General features: G+C 27.2%; 1 protein-coding gene across 1 annotated transcript; it reads right to left on the reverse strand.

Annotated features, from left to right (window-relative positions):
- Positions 1-10,090: 10,090 nt before the first annotated feature.
- LOC114186284 (gibberellin 2-beta-dioxygenase 8-like) lies at positions 10,091-13,708 on the reverse strand. Its single transcript, XM_028074341.2, has 3 exons — positions 13,251-13,708; positions 11,297-11,615; positions 10,091-10,321 (listed from the first exon to the last, which is right to left on the reverse strand). Exons 1-3 carry the CDS (start codon positions 13,691-13,693, stop codon positions 10,091-10,093), a joined length of 993 nt encoding a protein of 330 aa, XP_027930142.1. The 5' UTR covers positions 13,694-13,708.
- Between the last annotated feature and the right edge of the window lie 7,482 nt (positions 13,709-21,190).

Raw genomic sequence — 21,190 nt, forward strand, 5'->3', positions numbered from 1 at the left:
CCAATTCACAACTTTGATTTTGGTTAGCATGCCAAATTATTGCTCTCTCTCCCTTGATTAGAACCTCAACTCGGGTACCATTGTTAGGAATTTCAATAATCTTGACGCGCACCTATAAATAAGAGCAAAAAATATAAATTAAAGCACACATGAAATTTAACAGGTTTGACACCCTCAAGGCCTACATCTACAAATACTTAACAAAAAATTTTATCACTCAAAGTGCAATTTTTCTAGCAAAAACTACAAACTTTTATACACTTTTTTTTGGACAAAATTATAAACTCTTATCATACACTATTTTGTAGACAAAATTGCAAAATCTTCTTCTGCAATTTTTTGTGGACCAAAATGGTAAAACTTTCATAGTGCAATTTTTCTGGCAAAAATTTCAAATCTTCTTCCAATGACGCACGACTATGCAACTCCCATGTACATGGAAGAAACATATTGAGTTGTGGTGATAACTTCCAAAAACGACTCTTTACTTTTATAGTCACTTTCTATCGCTCTCTTCTTCATATTACTTGATGTGAGACCTTAGTGAATACCCACTGAAAACCAATAATATATGAAGAGGATTTAGGTCTTGTGATATTGGGATGAGTAAAGCCTAAGTAGTTTTTTGGTTAAATTACTCTTTTGGTCCTTGTATTTGTCAAGTAGTGTCAAATTGGTCCTTAAGTTTTTTTTCTCTCAATTTGGTCGTTGTTGTTTTTTAAATGATTCAATTTGGTCATTACCGTCAATTTTGACCAAACTGTGTTAAAGTCAGTGTCACATGTCAATTTATGATTTTTTGAATTATATTTTTTTACACATGTCATTCCACAGTTATGCCACATGTAAAATTAATTCAATTATATTTGTTTTTAAATTTTAATTTAGTCATAATTTTTGTAAAAATGAAGCAATATTGTCCCTCCTTAAATTGAGACTCAATTTACTTTTAGTATATATCTTATTAGTGGGAGACCTTAGAAGGTCCGCAGGGGGCCATGACCCCCCCAAGATTTTTTAATTTTTTTTAAAAATATATTTTTTTTAAAAATTTTAAATTGATTTTTTAAAATATAATATTAATAAATAATAAAATGAAAAATTAACCATAATAAAGAATAATTAAATTTATTGAGATATATTTTTTCTTTCCCATTTTAAGTTTCTCACATATTGTATTGATTTATTACTCTTGCATCTCATTTTTTTGTTTTTTGTTTTAAAAAAGAAATAGAAAGTTAGTTAGTATCTTTCTCTTAGTTCTCATCCGTTCTCTTTTAAGATAAAAAAAAGGTAACTCTTCCTTCTTTTGATAGAAAACTATTAGTTTGATATTTAGTTTTCTTTTTTCATCTTATGAGTTTTTTGTATATTTATCTTTTTATGAATATAAAAAGAAAAGTTATGTACTATATGTTTTTTCATAACATTTTTTAAATGTGACTTGATTATCATATTTTTTTAGTAATGTCTCTCAATTTTTGATAAATAATTTTTTAGTCTTAATTGTTTTTAAATAGATATATTGATGAAAAATAAAATAATAGATTCATTTTTTCTGAAGTGATAAAAGGGAAGATTCTCCTGAAGATAAAAACAAAACAAATTTACTTTTTCATCTATTTTCAAGCATGAAACTAAGAATTCAATTGTTAAATTAGAGAACCATTTCTTAAAATTCAAAGAATTATAAGGGAGAAGTTTCATATTAATTCTTTTGAATTATAAACAAAAAATTTTATATTAAAAATGAAGACTAAATTAACACGTCTTATAAAAATGAAAATCATTCGAAATATTAAACTTGAAGATTATTGTATGTAGTAGATGATGAAATTAAATTCAACGCATATGTGATGTGAATATTTAAAATGTTTGGTCTATGAATTAATTATTTCATCTTTTAAATATCTAACTTACCTTTGTTGATGTGATATCTACCTACTATGATCTTTTTGTTAAACCGAGTAAAAAATGTTTCCGGTGGTGATATACTCAACGAGGGTAAGAGTTGTATGATGTTGATATAGATATTAATTGTATATGTTCATATATAATATTTATAAGGTAAATTTTATTTCGAAAACTCTCTATCAAGAGAACTGTAAACATGTCTATATTATATGTTTAGTTTATGTAATCAATATTTATGTAACTCCAAAATAAAAGCGTTTCAGAAAATATGAAGCAAAATTATTTTTTTGTGCAAGCAGTTTCTAACTATAATAATTTAAAAAAAAAAAAACATTCTCGTAAAACAAACCTCTATTTCACTTTTATGATATCATATATTTTATCTTTCTCTCTTCATTTTTTTTTCTTCTTATTTCTGTACCATAGCAGGTCTTTATGGAGATATAAATGTCCACATAACATTACCCTTTCCACTACTGCCATTGCACATTAAATACTATCATGCATGCATTCATTCAATTAATTACATTGTTAACGTGGCCAGATATGAATATAATATAATCAGTTCTATCTCCAAGATCTGTACTACACTAATTTATTTCCCCCACACTGTTTGGATTTGTCTCTGGTGTACACAGATGTTTTAAATCAGAGTATCCATGAGGGTTCTACTCATCATTCATTTCAAAATCAACTTTCTCTTTCTTTATCATAAAGAAACCGAAGCACAAAATATGGGTTGAGAAATGCATGCATGAAATACTGTTGTCAATTCAACTCCAAGCTCTTATTGGAAACAGGTGAGTTTTCTTTCCAGATTTTTCTATTGTTAAGATATACGAAACTAGGTTAATTATTTCATGTATTTTTTTCCAACTGTGTCTTTTCCATTTATTTTACTTCTACAATTAAGAAAAATGAAAACTTGACAAGTTATTTGAGAAAAAAGAAATCATAAGAAACTTCTATAATTAATAATCTATTTTGCTTTCCCATACTTTTGTCTTCGGCTTTTGTATATTGTCTATGCAGATTTTCAATGACAGCATCTCCACTTGTCCAAGAAAAGAACAATGGAATCAATGCCTGTGACACCAAGAAAAAAAAAAGACTTATAGGGATGGACATATACATTCAATTATCCTTAAACTATATAAGTCAATACCTTTCAATGGTACCCAACATGAACCACTTGATTCAACTTGAGAGAGTGCTTCATTTTAAGTTGAAGCAAGAAATTCATATATGAAGTTGGATTTAGCTCTTCGATTCTTCCCTTTCGTCAGTTTTGCTGTCAACTAAACACAATAACACTGTTTGGTATAAATGTTTTCATGCTAATCACATATATTGACCTCTCTAATCACTGATATTCGCATTGATGTTTCCAGATAGAAAACCTATTATCTCTACTGATGTAGAACATTTCACCAACATCCCATGTTTATGGAAATATAAGGGTGACGATGATGGTACATATAGAACAGTAGTCAAACTCAAAATATAAAGTTGTAGCCAATGTGAAGGTAACATCAATGTCAAATGTCACTTTCATCACCATTTTGAGAGTGACATAACATTGTTATCTTTTGGGTTTTATTACTAGTTTTATAGTACCAATATATCACCCTTAAATGAAACTGAACTTCGATGTGGATGAATTGCTACATTTGTTGGGACATTAAGTTTTACATCTAAGCTCAATGCAGAAATCGGTGATTGAAGATTATATCATGTAACTAGCATGAGGACATGCACGTTATACAAAAATGTTGTTGTGTTTGGTTGATAGTGAATCTAACGATACGGAGAGGAATGAGAGAGCATGATCCTACTTACAACATGAATTTCTATCTCGTTGAATCATGGGTTCTTTCTTGGTCATGATTAGGTTTTGACTTCTGGTTTGTGGTTAATGGAGTATATGCTCATTCTGATAAGTCTTTTGTATATCAGTATTATTGAAGCGTCACAACTTCGAATTTGTGCAACCTAACAGGTTTTATCCACATTAGAATCATATCTGCATGATTTGAAGTCACTGAAGTCTTGTAAAATAAGCGATGCAATTGCTTAGCTACACCCATCATCTGAAAATTGCCAGAAAGATGGTGATGACAGTGGTATTATTGGAAAATTTTTATTTTCACATGTGTGAAGTTTTAAAAAAGAAAAAATTGGATGGACAAATGTGCTGTGTTGCATCACTATCCAAAATCCATGAAAAGGAAAGCGAAAAGGGTAATTACTAATAAGATACCATATTAGTTTTTGGGAACAATCCAAATGAAAGATGGAGCAGTGTAATATCTCAATAAAATATTTATTGATCAACCAGTTGATTTACAATAGAAAACTAGTTATATAGAAATAAGTAGAAGAAAACTTCTTCTCCAAAGAAAACAAAAGAACATAACAGTAAAGTAACAAACAACAGTAATTTTATCATATAATATTATCTATAATATATTTATACTGTGCAAATAAAGAATATTTAGTATCTATATATATATATATATATATATATATATATATATATATATTATTACTAATTTTTTATATTTCATGAAATTTTTTATAAATTTATTGTAAAATTTTATAAGAAAAGATTTCTTTTTATTATTTTAAAATTTTTTAATTTATATATAATTTTTAATAGATAATTAATTTTACACAATTATAAAATTTATTTACATGTGGTTAACACATGTCATCTATTTATTTTGACCTTTTAAGTCAACAATATCATTAAATATTATACATAAAATTTAACATCATTGATTTAAAAGTACACACTCATATATTACTAAAATATAAAAATAAATTTAATATGAACTTTACAATAAGAAAATTTTAATTTTACATAAAAATACAAAAATAAAACAAAACGTACTTAATCATATATATATATATAATATTTTAATAATTAAATTTAAATAATATTTTTATACTTTAATTTTTTTTATAATTTGATGTATATTTTTTAAGTCGTGTTTTATTGTATAAAAAGTTAAAGAATAAAAAATTAGAAAACTATTTAAAAAATGTGAGTAAAAAAATAAATAAAATTTAGTTGTTAAGTCACTTAGGGAGGAAGGGAAATAAATAATATACAATGATAGTTAATTGAAAATGCATTTCAAGTACTTCTTTTCATTCTTTTCACATATTTATTTACTAGATAAGTTTTATAAAATAATTATGTGTTACATAAAAAAAGTTAGAGAAAGTGTTGCATTTATTAAAAGCATTTATTGTGTGGAGGATAAGATGGAAAAATACTGAGCAGGTGAGTCACAATATCACAAATTAATAGATTAGTAGAGGATGTCATATAAGAAAAATGATATTTTAATTTATTATTTTTAGTCACTTTTTAGATCATTTATTTTAATTTAATATATGTGATGTGATAATTTAAGGCGATGAAAATAATAAATTAAAAGTGACTGATAAAAATAGGTTAAAAATTCATTATCCGTTATCTAATTGCCCCAGGTTGGATCCCTTCCCATCAACATTCCGTCATCAGCACAGCTAAACTTTTTAGTCAAGTTCTCGGTATGATAACCTTCCTTGGAATACATGCTATACATGGTTGAATATTTTTAACGAGATTATATATATATATATATATATATATATATATATATATATATATATATATATATATATATTATAATAATAATAATTAAAATGTATCAAAATCAGACGACAATACTAATTTTGGATTAATTAAAATTTAAGAACAAAAATATATTTAATAATTTAGTTTTTATATTTGCCATATCATATATTTTATAATTTTACTATCTTTTATTTTATTTTTACTTATATTAAAGAGTTAATTAAATTTTAATATATATAACTCAATATATAAATAATATTATTTATGGATATTTTTTTATTTATTTTCAGTCATTTTTCACTTAATTTATTTACAATTAAATAATTTTAATGTCTCCTATTTTTTACTTTACTTTTTATTCTACTCATTCCATTCGAACAGAATCTTATATTATGTTCATTTGAAGAGATTTACCTTTTAGAAGGAGGGATGAGATATGAATGATTTGAAGATGATTGAGGTGTTCACATGTAATAATCTGTACAAATTGATTCACGGACATGTTTTCTTATTTATGCCAATTTCAAACAACCACTTATTAAAATATATTTTTAATTTATTTATTTAAATATTTTTTTTATTAAATAAATCTAACGCATCTAAATAAAATATAAAATTTAGATTATTTTCAATATCAAGGATAATTTGGTAATCTTATTTTTTTCTATTAAATTTAATTTTTAAACTATCACATCAATCAAATCACTCATAAACTTTACAATAAAATCTACCTACAAGTGAACACACCCTTAAGCTTTGTCCAAATTCATTGATAAATTTGGGACAAAGTAAATGGAAGGATTTGAGGGAAAAAAGGGGAATTGTGGTGTTGTTTACTTTGAGGAATTGAGAGGTGAAAGTGAATGAATTTGAAGAAAAAAATTGGTAGTTAATGTTAAGTTTGTGACAAATAGGTTAAAAAAATGTTATAATAGATAAATTTTGGTTAAAATATATAGTTCTTATTTTTGTTCAGTTATCCATTCAGTCATAATATTTCTTTTGTGTTAAATTAGGTCTAATTTTTTGTCATTTTTGTTTAATTTGACCATTTTTTTTCTAACGTTGTTTTAAATTTTAACGGTAATGAACAATGACTGTCACGTGTTGTTTTGTGATTTTTTTATTTTTTTAAATTTTAAAAAAGTTTAAATTTTTAGGTCAATGATATTAATCTCCATCCTTAAAATTTTTGTTCGAATTTTAAATTAATGAAAACACTAAACAAAAAATATTTAATAAAAATGTGAATTTTAATAAAACCATCATCATAATATTTATATAAAAATGAAATTAGGTCTCAATTTGGAGAGGGAGAAACTTGTTCCATTTAAAAAAAATGAAACTAAATTGAACAAAAATAACATAAGATGGGCATCAAATTGAATATAAAATATGGACTTTGACATGTGACACACTAATGGGTTGACACCTGAGTATTTTTTTGAAAAATTAAAAAATAATTAAAAATCAAAAATCAAAATAAAAAAAATAAAAAAACCTTAAAGTGAGATGTGACAATCATTTTTCGTGACCGTTAATTATTTAAATAACGTTAGTAAAAAAAATCAAATTGAATAAAATTGACGAAATTTGAAACCTGATTGAACAAAAAAGAAATAATAAGACTGAATTGATACAACTGAAAAAAGTAAGAAACAAATGTATATTTTAATCGTAAAATTATAAGATTACTCATTTGCCTCTGTGGTTAAAAGTAATTTGAAATAAAGAATTGTTGGACTAAAATTAATTTAAAAGATGTTAACATGGGTCGCAAATCTTAGTGTTGGTGTAGGGGATGACCCCAAAAAAAAGTTTTAAATTATATGTAGTGTATATTATATCAATAGAAATCAATTAGGTAGATTTTTATTGTTTTATGACGAAATTTGGAACCTGATTGAACAAAAAAGAAATAATAAGACTGAATTGATACAACTGAAAAAAGTAAGAAACAAATGTATATTTTAATCGTAAAATTATAAGATTACTCATTTGCCTTTGTGGTTAAAAGTAATTTGAAATAAAGAATTGTTGGACTAAAATTAATTTAAAAGATGTTAACATAGGTCGCAGATCTTAGTGTTGGTGTAGGGGATGACCCCAAAAAGAAGTTTTAAATTATATGTAGTGTATATTATATCAATAGAAATCAATTAGGTAGATTTGTATTGTTTTATAAAGTATGACATTTAACGTTAATAAATAATAAAACATAAATTTAAATACAATAAAAAATAAACAAATTTACTGAGATATTTTTTATATTCTCTTTCATTATCTTTTGAGTTCCTTGTCTATTTTCTTTTGTTTCAGAAGAGAAAATAGGAAGTTACACACAAACTCATTATTTCTATTCTTGTTTCTCATATATTTTATTCTATTATTGAAGATAAAATAGGAATTTTCTCTTCTCTATCTTGATAATAAATTATTAGTTTAATAAATAGTAGTTTTCACTTCATAAGTTTTTTGTATATTCATTATTGTGTTAAATATGTTTTTGGTTCCTTAACTTTGATTAAAGATTATAATTAGTCCCTCTTCAAAACTTTGGTTCAATTTAATTCTTCAACTTTATAAATGTGTGAATTTAGTCATTTTAATCAAATTTTGTTAAATTTATTTTACGTTTCAAACGTGTTTTATGGTAACATTTGAGTTATTTATATCATTTAACACATTTATGCTTAAATATTAACTATCAAACACGTTTAAAAAAGTCAAACAAACTTAACAAAATTTGGTTTAAAAGCCTAAATTCATGCATTTCTAAATATGGAAGACTAAATTGGTTCACTGTTTCAAAAAAGACTAATTCCAATTTTCATTGAAAGTTAAGGGATTAAAAACATTTTTAACCTCATATTATTTCATGAAAGTAAAAGGAAAATTTATGTACCATATGTTTTTTCATGATCTTTTTTAATTATGACTTGATCATCACATATCTTTCTTTTAATAATTACATCTCTTAATCTTTAATTAGATTTTTATAAATTATTTTTGTTCTTAAACTTTTTTTTAAAATAGATATATAGATAAATAATAAAATAATAGATTCATATTTTTAAAAGATAAAAGGAGAGATACCTAGAAGATGAAAATAAAACACATTCTACTTCTTCACCTCTTTTAAAACATAATACTAACTAAAGATATAATTATTAAATTGGAGGACCTTTTCAAAGGTTGGAAAAATTATATGTGCAACTGAAAAATTTTATATTAAGTCTGTGTAACGTATATAAATTTGGATATATTATTTCGGTCTTTCTTTGGTAAAGATCCTTTATTAGATATTAATAATTAATATTTAAATTGAAAATTAATGTGTGTAATATTGGTATTAAAAAATCCTTTAACATTTTAATTTAAAAATAAATGTTCAAATTAAGTTAAAATAAATTTTAAACAATTGTTTTTGTAATTATAAAAATGAATAAATACAATTAATTTCAAATACAACAAAATAAAATAAATACAATTATTTCAAATAGAAATTAAGTTGATGTAGAATGTCATCAGGCTCCTAGCGCATTGCTTTTCATGGAATCATGGCATAGAGACTTTGAATGTTTTTGAACTCTCCGAATGCATTTGTGTGAAAATTTCTCATAAGTTTGTACTAAAATGAAAATTTAAACAATACTTTTAAAAACACTCCTTTTTAACGACGATTGATATTATAACGATCGTTATATAACTTATTCAATCGAACTGATCAAATCTGTCGTGATTTATTAAATCTAAATATTTTTCTTTTTAAATATTATATTTATAACAATATATAAAGATGATTCTCTTTTTTGTGTTTACATTTTATAATACCAGTTTTACCCTTAATTATTTTATAAATAATTTATTTTTAACCGTTATTCTAAAAACTTCTTTTGTTTTAAACCATTATTTTAATTTTTTTTTACATATCTTTTTTTTTAATTTTACATTTAATAATTATTTTAAAAATTAATTATAGATTTGTTATTGATCTTAAGTTAAATTTTTTGAAAATTAAAAAATACAAATACACAAATATAATTACAACACATGCGCGTTCGCTAATATATATATTATAATGACGATTAGTGCATTAATTGTCGTAATTTTGTGAATCTAATTTTTCGAAGCTTTAAATAGCTTATAACGACGAGTTTGGAAACCGTCGTAATTTTTATGAAAATTGACACGGTAAACTAGCTGCGTTGTTTTCCCCAAACTTTAAACAATGATTATTTCAACGACAGATAAAAAGCTATGATAAAATACCTATTTTAACCATCGTAAAAAATCTGATTGTTAAAATTTTAAAAAGAATTAATACGAGCCTCTTCGTATTATTAGAAAAATATACAAAAAAATTAAAAATAGTGAGAAAGTTATGCACTTTATATTATATTATTAGTTATTAGTACATCTTTATTGCAGAAAGTGCTCATTTTATTTAAGGAAATATTGATGAACAATATAATTTTGACTATACACATATATATATATATATATATATATATATATATATATATATATATATATATTTACTTTCTCCTATAGAAGAAATCTGGAGAGCCCCACTTTCCCCCCAGTTTGCTTAACATCTTTCTCAGACTGTTCTTTATACTCCTTAAAAGTGAATTTTTTGTACATAGCTGGCTTCATGTGGCTTTTTATAATTGCTTCCTCCATGGGACAATAGAAAAATGCCATAGAAAACCTCTCAGCATTCTCTGCAGCAACAACTCTGTGTTTTATGCTTTTATAAACACCATTGCTCCATGCCTGCACATTATAACGCACAAGTTAAAGTTTAGAAGCTCTTCCAAGACCTAGCTTTAGTCAACCATATAATATAGAAAAACGACAAATTATTGAGGGTATGTTAATGTTGGTTCTAAAGTGAATATTCATCAAAGTTCCACACCGAGTAATTTGAAGAAGAGAACAACAGAAAATATTATAAAAGTAAATAGTTGCTTTTAGAATTGTCATCGCAACCCAATAGGTCTCTTGAGTGTATGAGGGACTTAGATAGTTATGTATCATTAAAAAATTTGCAATTTTGATTGACTACTTGTGGAGGTAAGTCTTAAGTGCTGAACATGTTAAATTTTTTATGTACTTTTATTTATATTTTTCTATTCTTTTATGTGAATGTGCTAATTATAACATACTTTTTATAGACAGACACGGGTGATGTGCTTTTTATTGGAGCCCACAAAAAGTTGAAACAATTGATGCATGTTGGAAATTTTGTCTTTGTTAATTATTTCAGACGTATTCATTCTAGCCGTCTAATAATTTCTATTGGATTGATGATCACATTTTCAACCCTTTTTGTCCATTCAGATTCGTTGAAAAGTTGGTGGGTTTTAACTTTTAGCATGATGGAGTGGTAATTGAAAATGAAGACATCCATGTTGGACATTATTTATATATGTATACTAAGCAAGTCCTCCAAAGTCATTATTGTCCTTCTGAAAACAGCTCAACAAATTTTTGCCCTAAATTGAGCATATAATTGTGAGAATAGATAGTAAATTCTCATTATAACATTTTTTTTATTTAATCATTCCATTTTATTAGAAATGAAATTTAAACCTAATTCAATTTCATAATATCAGCGTGTAAGATGAGGTATGTACCTCATTTATATATAATGAAATTGTTTTATCTTTAATCGATGTGAGACTTAAAAATAAAAAGATAGTGTGAATACTTTATAACATTATTCTAGAAAGAGTAATGAGATTTCACCTGAAACAAGTCACCGATGTTAACGACCAGAGCATGTGGATTAGGCTTAACACCTACCCATTGTCCATCTTTCATCAATTGCAATCCCCCAACATGGTCTTGATGTACGATGGTGAGAAAACTAGTGTCACAGTGAGGTATCAAGCCATGCATCTTTGATACAGGGCATGGAGGATATCGATTCAGTCGAATGAATGAACTCTTTGGCCAGCAATGCTCTCGAAAATAGTTCGATTTCGCATTCAATTTGCAGGCTAGTATTTCAGACAAGCTCTGTGCAAGGGAGAACATTCGTGTTGCAAAACCTTCAAGGCTTGATCTAAGTTAAGAAAACAAAATTACTCCTTTTTCAGTTTATGTCAAAACACACAATGAAGGCACATGAAAGTATATGCATGTCATTCAGTGTTTATTAAGGAATGCTTTATTACCAGATGAACAACATGCTTGCCATGAATGTATTTGAAGAAACTAGTGTGAATAGAATACTCATACTTCTTGTTTGAAACATATATGAACTGTCTAGAACTGAATTCAAGTCACATTCTAGTTGCAGTAAGAATAAATTTAAATGCTTTAATGATTTTTTTTTCTGAAGTTAATTATTTTTTGTCCTTAAACAATAATGTAACTTTGATTTTTGTCAAATTTTGATTTTGTTAAGTTCCTATACTTAAAGAATGCATGGATGTAATCCTCTTTTTCTAATGGTGTCACATGTTGTTTTCTGACATGACAAACAATGAATTACTCCGATCTTTTAAAATGTTAATAAGAAGGGAACATTTAACCTGCATACAACGTGATTTCTTGTTTGTTAAATGAAAAAATACTTAACATTGTTGGACAAAAAGAATCACATTCATGCATTTGTTAAGTATAAGAAACTAATAAAATCAAAGTTTAAGATAAAGATGAAAATCAAAATTGTTTTATAGTTTTGAGATAAAAAAAATATATTTAACTTTTTATTAATATTATTATTTATTACTAAATAAATATATAATGTATTTTTTTTATAAGATATTATATATATATATATATATATATATATATTCATGTTTTTATTTAAATAATTTGTATAAAAAAATAATACTAGATAAATTAGTAGAGAAATTTCATAAAAAACAAAATATAGCATATGACTGATAATAATTTGCTTATTTCTTCATATCTCTGAAGTTGTTATATTGTGAGCTCAAAGAAAACGTTATTCAGGGAAACTATTTTCTTGTTGACAAATAAGGATATGATAAGGCACTTTTAACTATAAAGACATAAACACCACTAAATATATTCCCATATTATTGTTAATAGAATTAAATTCGATATATATATTGATTTTAAAATATATTGAGACTCGTGCTTGAAAATTTGTCCATTTCTTCTCGACCAAATAGACTAAATGGAGAATCATTAGTCTGTAACTATCCCACATTACTCCTTGTTTACAACATTTTTAGAAACACTTTTCTTTTTTCTTTTATTAGGCATTGTTATAAATGTCAATGTAAAAGAAGTTGACGTGACTTGATTTGTCTGGCTTTAGAAAGCTTGCGAAGAAAATGAAGATGTATGGTCATGAGTTAGGTTCTAGGGGAACCCACTCTATTGTACGAGTGCTGTCTCTTAGTTGTAATAAGTTAAAAACATCTATTCCTACGTACTCCAGAAGAAGCAAGCTAAGGTGTAAATTCAATACGTATAAAGGGATCAAATGGTAAATAAAATAGTTAATAATTGGGTGATATCGTTGAAATTCTTATATCAACTAGAGATAAAATGATTTTACGATATATAAGTTAGTACAAATTTCATCTTTTATATATATATATATATATATATATATATATATATATATATATATATATATATATATATATATATATATATATATATATATATATATATATATATTCTGCGTTAAGACTAAATATTAATAACAAGAGTATACCTGAGAGTTTGGTGTTGGTCCATCCTTGAGACGTCAGTGACATAAAAGTGAAAGGCTTCTGACCATGACAGTTGTCTGAGATTGGTGGCAAAAGGATTCCCCCACCTATAAGCTTTGGCAGATAAGGTAGAGAAAATAACTTGCTGTGTTGACTTGTTCACAAAAGGTTGATAGAACACTTTCTTTTGTTCAATCTGCATGCTCTTGAGAAGCTCCTGTGGAATACCATGATTCACAACTTGAAAGAAACCCCATTCTCTTGCAGCTTCTGCAATTTCTCTCATGCATTCCTCTCTCTCAACACTTAACCTTCCAAGGTCGATCAAAGGTATATCACATCTCTCCACTGTAGAGCTGCAGTAGTCGTTATTGTTCCTTGAATCCCCTACGTCTTTCTGCACAAGGCTCTTGTAGGCCTCAAGGAATGGTGGTTCATAATCCATTTCAGAGCAAAATGTTACACTACATTCACAAAACCAATCCATTATTCGGTATGTGTCCGTAAACTTCTGATTAACAGTGTTTGGATCAACATTCCATCATCACGTTGAATGTGAATCCAATGTAAGACAAAGATTTTGTTAAACCAGACACAGTTGGTGTGTGTCTTTTTTAACTTATTTTAAGGAAATCATAGTTGTTTGTACGCATGCATTTATATGCTAAATGCTTTCTCTGTATCATAAACAAGATTAAGCTTTTATACAAAACGTTGCCAGTATCTATAGCAGCAACCATTGTTGCCCTAACTTCTGTTCTACAAACACACTTAAACACAGACAAATATATATACTTAGCTTCGAAGGGAAATATATATATATATATTTTTCTATATATTTAAAAGTCAAACAGAGGCCTGAAAGATTCATATTATAATAATAAAAGAATTATCCAAGGATCAAAATTTCACCTGTTCTTCTTTGAAGATGATTATTTGCTTCGTAGCTTGCAAATGCTAAGGTAGAGTCAGATGAAGAGAAGACACAATGAATTCTAGCAGAGAAACTCGGGTAAGTAATTCTTAGAAGAAAGAAAGTTGAAGTTTTATGTGAGAAGAAGAAGAAGAGCACGTAATGGATTGTTTAAGAAATTGGTGGTGGCAGAGATATTTATATGCATGTGAATCCATGCGAGGAAGTTTTGGAATAGCACTACGATTAAGTATATGGCTAAAGCAGAGACCACGCGGCCAAACACAGCATCAGAAAAAGAGAGGGGACAAACCATGCAACCACAACTACAACATACTATATAAGATATCAGAATTCTTGACGTGTAGCCACGAAGTGCAATCTACGTTCAGAAGGTAATAAGGAACCAATAAAATTTTACCATGTTACTGTATCTTGTTACTCTTGTTACTTTTATATAACATTTGTTTAAAATCTTTAAATACTCATTAATCGTTTATCATTTATGTTTTTTACCATTATTTAAATTATATTAACTGTTTTATATAATAAGGATATGCCACTTTCTGACGTTTGGCAATTTTTAGTATGGAAGAGCAGGAACAACAGTGTAGAACGATGGTATTTGGACAGGTAGGTATCAGTATATTGGGTAAACTTTTTGGTTTATTTTGATGTTTGTACGTGATTCTAATAATTCAATTTGTCCTTTTGGCTTTTAAAGTGGATTACAAATTCGGAGTAACGTTATTTTTTTTACTTAAAATGCTGAATTATTATTATTATTATTATTTCGCTTAAATATACTTATTACATTTGTGAAATGAAATAATCTTAAAAATTAGAAGTCAGGATTTAAAAAAAAAAATAGTGATGAAACTTGAATAGTTATATGAGATATAAAATTAAAGTATGAAAAAAATTGCTTATGAATAACTAAAACTTGCTTATAAACATGAAAGAAAAGCAACCCAACAAATGTCTTCGATTTGAGTAGCTAATCCCATAAAGAACGTGCAAAGCAGAAGAAAAGGAATTGTTATTTATAAAGCATTTAAAGGTATCTTGGAACCAATCTCAGGTAATTAGACACCCAAAACAATGATGAGGAGTTTCTTGATTCTTACAACATAAACAAGTAGAACATAAAACAATTCCAATCATCAATAATCTTTCCCCTAATAATTCGAACACTATAAGAAAATAAATATTTAGCAAAGACTAAAAGTTGATGTTAATAAGTAAAATTCGATACTAATTAGCCGATAGCCTCAAATTTACATAATGTGAAATGGACTCTAGATCCATAAATGTTAATTCATTAGCATCGACAAGATCGACTCTTAATAGTGTCAACTAAGCCAACATTAATTTATCATTAATTTTTAAATTGATTGTTAATTAAAACAATTTAGTACCGACCTAGTCGATGCTAATTAACACATTTTTATTTTAAAATATACTCAATTTAGTGTTGATTAGCTCAAACTAGATGAAATTTATCTTTAATATTAGCTAGTTTGGTAGATACCAATCATAGTAATTTAAGAAAAAGTTTTTCATACGATACCTCCATCTTTAACAAAATAAAATACAAACTAAAAAATTGTAATGGATAAAGGTGATGAGTTTGATTGAAGGAGATGAAGAGAAAAGTGTGGATGAAGGACATGTGTGTAAATAAAGCAAATGTGGATGAAAAAGATGAGTATAAGTGGAGGATATAAGTGTGGATAAAAGGGATGGGTGTAGATGAAGAACATTTATATAAAAATGAGAGGGAAATTTGTGAGTGATAAGATTTCTCATCTTTAAATCTACATTTTTACTTAAATATAATTTATAATTCCTATTTGTTGGTAGGAAAAGGCATACAAATATGTAACATGTAAATATTAGAGATATATTATATTAGAATTGACGCTAACTTCGGAAAATAAAATTAGTGTTGACTTAGCCGAGTAAACTCCACTAGTGTAGTTTTGAAGTTTTAACTCATGATATAAAAATGTAGTAGCAATTTTAAAATTTTTGTGAACTTATAGGCCTCAGTTGTTGATGTAATCAAAGCATATTCAACTATATGCTTCGGTTATTAAGGAACCGAAACCTATAAGTTCACGAAAATTTCAAAATCATCACTCTTTTTTTAAGATTTTAATTTAGCATGTAGGTATAGGCCTCAGTTACTACAGAACTGAGGCCTATACACCTTATATGCTTCGGTTGCTACTGAACTGAAGTCTATAAGTTTGCAAAAATTTCAAATTTGTCAAAGTTTTTTTAATTATTTTTTTAACTGCAAAGATATAGGCTTCGATTGCTACAGAACCGAGGCCTATACACCCTATATGTTTTGGTTGATACAGAACCAAGGTCTATACACCTTATATGCTTCGATTATTGCAGAACTGAAACCTATAAGTTTGCGAAAAGTTCAAAATTGTCACTATTTTTTTAAATTATTTTATTTAAGCGTAGAGGTTTAGGCCTCGATTATTAGTATAATTGAGGCCTAAACATCTTTTATGCTTCGATTTTTCTAATAACTTAGACCTAAAACTCTACTTAGGGTTCTTCTTCTTCTTCGTTGCAAAAACCATCGTCCAAGGTCTCCACTCTCCGCCTTCATTGCTAAAGGACTTTGTGAGGACCTCCATTCACCAGCTCGTCGCCACTCAACGTCGAAGTGGTGGGTGTTATTTTTTCGTTCTTTATTTTTTTTGCGTTTTTGGTGGTTTTTGTGTGTTCCTTGGGCTCTTTTCTTTGTAAAGTTTGAATTTCTTTTGCTGCCATTGGTGCCTAGGTACTGTTTGTTGTTGTTTTCCCCATCAGTTCCATCGTGAGGGGTCTCTATTCTCCGTCGAGTTGCCAATCAACGTCAAAGTGGTGAGTTTTATTTCGATTTTTTCTTCTTCTTTTTTTCGTTTTTGTTATTGCTCATACTTGTGTTCTTTATTGGTAAAGTTTGGACTTTTTTGTTGTTGATATCATTGGTGTCCAGGTATTGTTGCATTGTGGTAGGAATGATTAGCTTTCCCAAAAGCGTCCAGGCTTGCATCATTCTACATTGTTGCTCATATTTCATGTTTTGAGAATTGCGTCCAATATTTTTAAAATCAGAAGGGAAATATACCTCGTGTATCGAAACCTATTCCCCATTTTTATTTTATTTGTTATTTAAATCAGAAAGGGTATTAGGCTTCAAGTTGTTTTTGTAGTGAGATTTGATTAGGTTTACACAATATAATTATATAATTACACCAAATCTATATTGCATTGTTTCATCTCCGTTAGAAGTTTCATGATGTTTTAAATTCTTGAGGTAAAATATACACGTAAAGATAATATATCAACTAATAATGATGTGATCTTAAGTCTTGAGGAGTCTAAATCACTAAAAGTAAATGTAACTACAAGAGCTAAGAGAACAGAGCTGAGGAAAAAGAGCATTCAAAATACTTTACAAAGTATGGAGAAATTTATAAAATTATAAAATAGCATATTTGACAAACTAAAAATTTATAAAATTACAATTTTTTTAAATTATAAAATTTTAAATTTTAAAATTGTAAAATTATAAAATTTTAAAATTTTAAAATTATAAGATTATGAGTTATAATATTATAAAGTAGCAAATTATAAATTTTTGATAAAAAAATATGATCCTGCATTAGTAAGGTTTATTGTAATATTATTAAGGGTGATGAAGATGTTGTTTATTTTTATTCACCCATTTTGTCCCATTAGTGAAGCCTATAGTAGATTATTAAGAAGGAGAACTTCATGTTTGCTTACACGTCATTTTAATTTGAAAAGAAGTAGAATCACATCTCTAGTAGGTTTTCTTTCTTTGTAATTTGAATTTATACAAGTTATAATTAACTTAGTTGTAAAATTAATTGTTGTCTTTATGAGGTAATTTGTGGATTCATTAAAGGAAACAAATTTTAATGTCTACGAGGATGAAATATTAATGTCTTGAGATAAATATTTTAGTAGGTGGTTGAAGCACAAATGGAGTTGTTTCCCATAAAAATTTATAATATATAATTTGATATTCATTATATTAAGTGATAAAATTATATATCTTATCTGTATAAGATACCATTGAATTAAAATTGTGATTTATAATGACCTAATAGTGAGTGGATATAGATTTCATACTAAGGACTATGGAGCTAACAAATCTACCATGAAGTATAGGATATGTGTCAGAGGAAATATATTGAAAACTCATTTGAAAATGATATTTATATTTTTCACAATTGATAATAATTATTATTGAAAACTCATTTGATATTCATTATATTGGACAACACTTGAAAAAATGCCATTCATACTTTTGCACAATTGATAATAAAATTGGAAACACATTTTATATTATTATAATGTATGTAAACTAAAATAGAATAATATCATTGTCAATCATTGCAAGGGATTAGCTTCATATTCGTGACAAAACATTATGACAAATTAGCTAGCAATTAGCGAAAGCAATGTTGTAATAGAGAATATAAAACTTTCTCACTTTAATTAGCGAGAGAATGACGATGAATTGATGATTAAATTTGCTACTAAATAGAGAGAGATTATAAATTTCTTAATTAGCTACCTGAATTTAGCTATGAAATATTCTTTAACAATTCGATAGTTAATTTGTCGCAAAACTTGTTAGTGAAGGAATAACTGCAAAGTAACTACAAAATTTCCCGTAACTAATTTGCAATATTTTTTTAGTGAATCTTAGTCAAAATAATAACATTCTAACCACATTATGTTGAGGGGAGAATACAAAGACAACTTACAATAATGTAAGAATATAACAAATTTCAATTTGTTCATGTTTAAGCAATTTTGAGCTAATTTCTCTAATTTTAAGCAATTTATTATTTTTCTCAAATTTTAAAATTTTAATTTCTTATCTAAATATATATATATATATATATATTTGGCTTAATAAAATTTTTCAATCCTTGATAAATTCTTGTATGTTCAATTAAGTTGCTATTCAATTTTCTTGGTCGTACTCAAAACTTTTATATTTTCAATTCTATGTCGTTCATTTTTTTCTAACCTAGATGACGTGAACTCTATATTGTCTTTGTTAGCATAGGTCCATGTTTTTGGCACATTTACATTTGGCTCTTAGGGTTAGTTTTATGTGTATATATAACACATCTCTTGTAACATTTTATACACACTCAATAACATATAATATCTTTATTCCTATATTTTTTTTGTTTTCTACCAGGTATCAAGAGCTCCAAACGATCCATGATTGAGAAGGGATTCTTACTATAGTTCCTTTTTTCTAAGTCATAAACCCTAAGTCTCTTTCACAAATTTTATGATTGAGAAGGGATTCTTACAGTAGTTCCTTTTTCCTAAGCCATAAGCCTCATTCGCAAATTTGATGATTTAGAAGGAATTTTTGCAATAGTTTTTCTTTCTTGAGCTCTAAACCCTAAGCCCTAAGCCTCTTTTGCACTTTTTCAAGATTCACCTAATCGCAATTTTGTTTTCTGCTCTGAGGAATTTTTGGAGGTTTTGTACCATGTTCTAAATGTCATTTTAAGGTATTTGCAATCATCTAATATTGGGTTTGTATTTTGTTTTATTTGTTGCTTCTGCTGTGTGGTTTGCATTTCTATTTTGTATTCAATTTGTTATGGTGACTTGTAAAAATGATTCTCTTTAGTCTATTATTGTGCAATTGGATGGTAAAAATTATTCCCATTGGAGTTATGTTATGAAAAACTTTCTTCGTGAAAAGTCCATGTTGGATTATATTTCAAGTGCTAAGACAAAACCGATTGACACCAAAGTCGATGATTATGCTACTATTTTAGAGGTACGGAAAGTTGACAACTTTAAGATTATCACTTAGGTCAATAATTTTGTCACACACTCAATTGGCTCTCAATTGACAAATATGATATTGCAAATGAGGTATGAGATTACATATTATTAGCAGAGGAAATTAAACTTGCTTCCCAACCACAAGCCAACATAGCCTTGCAATCTCAAGGTACATCATCAACAAATATATCCCTTGACAAATGGATCATTGACTCAGGTGCCATTAATCATATGTCACATCATTTGCCTTATTTTGTTTCGTTATCACCTAACTCATCCATGTCAATTACAACTGCTAATGGTGATTAAGTTCCATTATTTGGTATTGGTACCATTGCCACACCATCTTTGTCTTTGTCTGATGTTTACTACATGCTCGGTCTTGCTATGAATCTTGCTTCTGTTAGAAAAAATTGTGATTTTGGATATGATGTGTTTTTCTCTCCATTTGAATGTTTTGTACAGGACCGCATATATCAGAAGGTGATTAAGATAGGTCGTAGGCAGGGTAGACTCTATGTCTTGAATTAGTTCAAGGAATCAATATTTGTAGCCTCTAGTATAGATTTATCTTCGTTTCATTTGTCTTCTTCTTCACCTTTTTATTTGTGGCATTCTCATTCAGGGTCATGTTTCTGAATCTTGTTTATTTTTTTAGCGTCTACAAGAGTCTTGGGTACTTTGTACAATCATGATATTTCTGATTGTAGTGATTGTAAACTGGCAAAATTTTTTGCTTTATCTTTTAATAAAAGCATTTTTTTCTTCTTTTCTTTTTGATCTTGTGCATTTTGATGTATGGGATCTACTCTCGTATCCACTAAAGGAGGTTCTAGATATTATGTCTCTTTCATTGATGATTTTACTCGTTTCACTTGGATCTATCTTATGAAACATTAGTTTGATTTTCTCACAATTTTCAAAAATTGTAATGCTCTTGTAAAGACCTAATACTCTGCTACCATAAAAATCTTACGTTGTGACTTGGGGGTGAATACACTTCTAATGATTTGACCACTTTACTTACCTCTAATGGAACTATACATCATACCTCTTGCACTAACACTCCTCAACAAAAGGGCTTTACCAAAAGAAAACATCATCATCTAGTTGAGATTGCAAGATCCTTCTTGTTATCTATCGATGTTCCAAGTGTCTTATGGGGGA

This window comes from Vigna unguiculata, chromosome 5 (assembly GCF_037176805.1).
Source record: "Vigna unguiculata cultivar grain cowpea cultivar isolate G323 ecotype 2 chromosome 5, ASM3717680v1, whole genome shotgun sequence".
Taxonomy (NCBI): Eukaryota; Viridiplantae; Streptophyta; class Magnoliopsida; order Fabales; family Fabaceae; genus Vigna; species Vigna unguiculata.

What these genes read in the sequence shown, in the direction of transcription:
- LOC114186284 (XM_028074341.2), bottom strand. Translation starts at nt 13,693, where the DNA reads ATGGATTATGAACCACCATTCCTTGAGGCCTACAAGAGCCTTGTGCAG. An exon ending in GACCAACACCAAACTCTCAG is followed by an intron (nt 11,616 to 13,250) that starts GTATACTCTTGT and finishes TTCTTAACTTAG; the next exon opens with ATCAAGCCTTGAAGGTTTTG. An exon ending in ACATCGGTGACTTGTTTCAG is followed by an intron (nt 10,322 to 11,296) that starts GTGAAATCTCAT and finishes TATAATGTGCAG; the next exon opens with GCATGGAGCAATGGTGTTTA.